This window comes from Geospiza fortis, unplaced genomic scaffold (assembly GCF_000277835.1).
Source record: "Geospiza fortis unplaced genomic scaffold, GeoFor_1.0 scaffold391, whole genome shotgun sequence".
Lineage (NCBI taxonomy): Eukaryota > Metazoa > Chordata > Aves > Passeriformes > Thraupidae > Geospiza > Geospiza fortis.
Window position 1 is genome coordinate 980086 of NW_005054472.1, and position 4511 is coordinate 984596.

The 4511-nt window shown below is 42.3% G+C and overlaps 1 protein-coding gene across 2 annotated transcripts; it reads left to right on the forward strand.

Moving 5' to 3' along the window:
• The first annotated feature begins 246 nt into the window (after positions 1-246).
• TSHB (thyroid stimulating hormone subunit beta) lies at positions 247-2327 on the forward strand. Of its 2 annotated transcripts, XM_005428106.1 has the most exons (3): positions 247-335; positions 1191-1353; positions 2002-2327. In XM_005428106.1, the coding sequence occupies exons 2-3, from the start codon at positions 1192-1194 to the stop codon at positions 2242-2244; spliced, it is 405 nt and encodes a 134-aa protein (XP_005428163.1). In that variant the 5' UTR covers positions 247-335; position 1191; the 3' UTR covers positions 2245-2327. The 2 variants fall into 2 exon arrangements, with proteins under 2 accessions (XP_005428163.1, XP_030918762.1); XM_031062902.1 differs by lacking the exon at positions 247-335 and having other exon boundaries at positions 1126-1353; positions 2002-2324.
• Positions 2328-4511: the final 2184 nt, after the last annotated feature.

Genomic DNA, 4511 nt, shown 5'->3' on the forward strand with positions numbered 1-4511 from the left:
CATAATAACAACTTTTTAAAAGCACTGGTTAGTTTAAAAGCCTGAGGAGAGAATGACTGTTAATATAATTAGATTTCCAGCTCCAGTTTCCAGGTTAGGATATTATGGACACGTTTGTTCCTATCACATTTGCTTTGTGGTTCAGTATGAATTTTCAATAGATGACTTTGTGATAAGAATGCAGCAGTTCACATGCAATTATATAAACAGTAAGATCAGCCTGGAATTAGCCTGGAGAGTATAAAGCACACACAGAGCTTGTGCTGGGTCACTGCCTCTCCCAGCTCAAGGCAGAATCAGGTTCCTGTAATAGGGAAGAATTCTGCTGACAAGAGGTTGGTCTGTCCAGATTGGTGTTGCAGCTACAGGGTAAACCAGCCTGTGTAATGGATGGCTTTGCTATGGGAAATTGGCAGCTGGAAGAGACTAGAGGGTGATGTCCAGATGTTGGTAGACACTGTCATTTAAAGTTTATCATTTAGAGGCTCTAGAGTAGCTCCTGAAATTGTCTTGGGAGCTAATCAAGGTTCTGTTCTCAGGATCCACCCTGCAGGTCTGAGAAATGAGGCCAGCACAACAGGCAGATAAAGCAGGATTCATTGAGTTGAACTCTTTGCTGATGTTCTTTATTGTAATTTGCTTGAATCTATTATTTAGTTCTTGGCTGTGTTCCCATCTCATCATGCCTCTAAGCCACTGGAAATTGAAAAATCCAGTTTTATGCCTGATATGCACAGCCTCATGTTTTGTCTTGTTAACATTTTATAAGATGCTTTCTTTAGAAAATTGTTTTAAAGCAGTGAGATTATTTTATTATCTCTGCTTAATTCTAGAGCTTATGTTCTCTTACATGTCACACTTTCAAATCTTTCAGCTCCTCTTATTTGTTCTGTGTCAGGATTTTATCACTCACTAGTGAGAAATTCCAAGTAATGTGCTTTAGTGGGGGGAAAGTGAATTTGTTCTATGTTGTTAATGGCCTCTTTACCCTTGATCTCTGTTTAATGGTCAGTATTATTTCAATAAGGACTGAGATTGGAAAGAAATTGTCAGGCTGTAGCTAGAAATGTTAAGATTACTCCAGGTATGTGACTGTCCTGGCTGCTTCTGTCACATGCAGAGGACATGGCTGGAAGGCACATCTCATTTTACCAGTGGTTTGCTCTATTTGTTTGTTCTTCCCCATCCAGCATGAGTCCCTTCTTTGTGATGTCTCTCCTCTTTGGCCTGATTTTCGGACAAGCAGCATCACTGTGTGCTCCTTCTGAGTACACAATCCACGTGGAGAAGCGGGAATGTGCCTATTGCCTGGCCATCAACACCACCATCTGTGCTGGATTCTGCATGACTCGGGTATGAGATGTTTCTGGAACAGCCACCACTGCAAACCAAGGCTCTGTTCTCCCACAAAATAGTGTGCAAATGAGCAAATTGTAAAAGAGTTTATCACAGGCAGAAAAACTTCACTGTCACCATGTTTTCAAGTTAGCTTTTTGCAAAGGTGGGGATGAAAAATGCCAAGCCTGTGGAACTATGGAGTTGATAACACCAGTGGCACAACAGAGATCTGACTGCTGCTGCCACTGCAGAGCCTTTGTGAGGGGCAGATTATATTGTGTCACTCTTAATTAATGTAAATAACTTAGGTACCTTCTGCTCCCACTGCCGCTATCCCAGCTGGCTGTGGGGACAGCTCTGCAGCAGCCACACCACTCCACACAACTTCACTGTTCAACACAGCATTTTGAGTTCCAGCTTGGGCAGCAGGGAGCCAGAAGAGATCCCAAAGCACAGGGAACACTCTGAGCCACGTGGATTAGTTAAACCAGAAAAACAAGGGGAATGTGCCTGTGTGGGGAGGGACCCCCAGTCACAATTAGAGCTCTGAACTCAGTAGTACCAGAGCTGAGCTCAGGTGTGAGTTTTGGCCTCTGCACCTCACAGGACATTTCTGACACACATGTGCCTCAGTGAAACAACACATTTCTCTTTTCTTTGTAGGACAGCAATGGCAAGAAGCTGCTCCTCAAGAGTGCTCTGTCCCAGAATGTGTGCACATACAAAGAGATGCTGTACCGGACAGCGCTGATCCCAGGCTGCCCTCTCCACACCATCCCCTACTACTCCTACCCCGTGGCTGTGAGCTGCAAGTGTGGCAAGTGCAACACTGACTACAGTGACTGTGTCCGTGAGAGGGTCAGGACAAACTACTGCACCAAGCCACAGAAGCTCTGTAACCTGTAAAGCTTTCAAGGGGATGGGGGTGAAATGTACTGCTCTGCTCACACCTCAACAGAAATAAAACTGTTTCGTATTCGGTTTGCAAACTGCTGTGCACAAAGATTTATTCTGAAGGTGTATCATTAGTTGTTTCAATTAATGTTCTGAGGCAGGCAGAAAAGAATGATAAAGGCTGTATGGTTGTACTGAGAACCCACATGAATTCACTTTGGAGAATGAGGAGACAGGACTGTGTGGATGTATCAGCCTTTGCTCACAAGTCCCAGATATTTTCTGAAGAGATGCTCAGAGATTTGTTATATTGACATATTTCACAATTTGATATTGATTTGTTTCAGAGTTCACCTATTTTACTTGATATATTTCAGAGTTAAAAAAGAGGCCATACACTCGCTTGGTATTGAACTTTTAAAATAGACTTTGACACATACTTACAGCCTTCAAATTAGCAGCAGTATTTTTCCATCTATGTATTATTAGTTCAGACACTGTAGATCTGTGTCCTCCCTGCTGTTGTCCAGATTTGTGTTTATTTGGAATGCTTCTCTACATGAATGGCATAATCCTCCCTTCCCTGCAGACACAGTTTGAACTACACCTGTCTCTGTGAGCACTGAGGAATCACTGCAGTTTCAAAGGTGGCTGCTCTGCTCTCCACAAGGGCAGTGTACTGCCATCAAATGGAAAGCCAAACTCAAAAAATCCCATTTTTCCCCACAGGTGAACAACTCCCCTGGGAGTGGAAGGAGAGCTGAGCCCACCCTGTGTGCTGCACATGCACAGGTGAGAGTGCAGAGCCAGGAATAAAGAAAAGTAATGCATGTAATCAATGTAAACTAAAAACTGCTTCCTTTCCACTGAGATTGTAGCTCCCAAGAAATTACAGATATTCCATTCACATATTGCTTAAAATAGTAAATAAAGGAACCAGAATTCACAGGATACAAATATGAAATTTAACATTCTTAGAAAAATCCTTCTTTCGGGATTGCAGTTTCATGACTGTTCCTAGAATCTGATTCTCTGTTCCAAACACCTTCATTTTATTTAATCTGCAGCAAAACCTGTGAGAAAGCCCAAGGGAAACTTCTAGTGCCCCTCTGGAGCAGGGGTTTGGACAGGATGAACTCCAGAGGTCCCTTCCAACCTCAACCAACCATGGCAATTTGGATATATGTCACGGATTCTACACAAGGTATGAACTCCAATTATATGTGCATTATTTGGTGATAAAGAAATACCTTCACAGGCAAGGTTTAAAGATTTAAATACTCCAAAAACAAGTTTGAAATTTACAGAAAATCCAGAGCATCTGCAGGAGCAGCCCTACTTCTGTAAAACTGATCCCTTACACCTCTGGTTTAAACAACCCAGTCATAGCTAATTTTATAGCTGATTTGGTACAAGACTATTTCTAAAACTCTTCAGAGCAAGAGAGGTTAGTTACAATTAAATTACAAATACTTTCTGGTGGTGAGAATGAGATATTCCCAGTTCCTTCTGTATATGAGACAGAGCAGCTGTGGTCTCCCAAGCTCTCCAAGGAAGAGCTGCAACATGAACTGCTGCTGTCCAGTTGATGAAGAGCACAGGAATGGTAGAAAAAACTTGGGAAATAGCTATTTATTGAACAAAGCAGCCCTTATGGTATGTGGTAAATGCCAAAGAAACAAAGTGTTCAGCTTTAAGATAAGCCAGAGGTTATTCAAGGTGTCTAGACTGTTAAAAGTGTTATTTAGCACAGGAAAATAGAATTCTGTTTACTATTAAACAGCACTTAGCAAAATAAAAAGAGAGTACTTGGCCTATTTACAGTATCAGCAGCACTGCTAAATTATTGTAATGTCCTTTATGGCCTGGCAGATTTGTCTTCAGTACGAACAAAAAACAAGTCTACTTTTATGGTTAATGCCTGTGGAAAATCATTGAAAGAAAATAACTAATGTGCCTTCTTTTACACTTCAGAAAAACCCAAATTGAGATGTTTGTGTTGTGCTAACATATCTATTTAACCACACGCTTCCATGCCCTCAGAGGACTGTGTTTGGCAGTTTTCATGTTCAAGTTTAAGACCTCCAAGCCCAGCGATAAATCCCTGTTCAGGTGATGAATCCTTCCAGACATGTCTTTGTTACCTTCCGTTTATCCCAAGACGGTTTCCACATTACTCAGCCATGGATTTTCAGGCAATCCAAACATCCTCACCCTGTGTCCGTCCCTCAGCCCGGGTGCGGAGAGCACAGAACGGGCTGTGGGGGCCGGGGCTGGAG

Bases quoted from the DNA above. Each gene is read 5' to 3' on its own strand.
- TSHB (XM_031062902.1), top strand. From the start codon at position 1,126: ATGGCTGGAAGGCACATCTCATTTTACCAGTGGTTTGCTCTATTTGTT. The intron at 1,354-2,001 runs GTATGAGATGTT...TTTTCTTTGTAG, and splicing joins CTGGATTCTGCATGACTCGG to GACAGCAATGGCAAGAAGCT.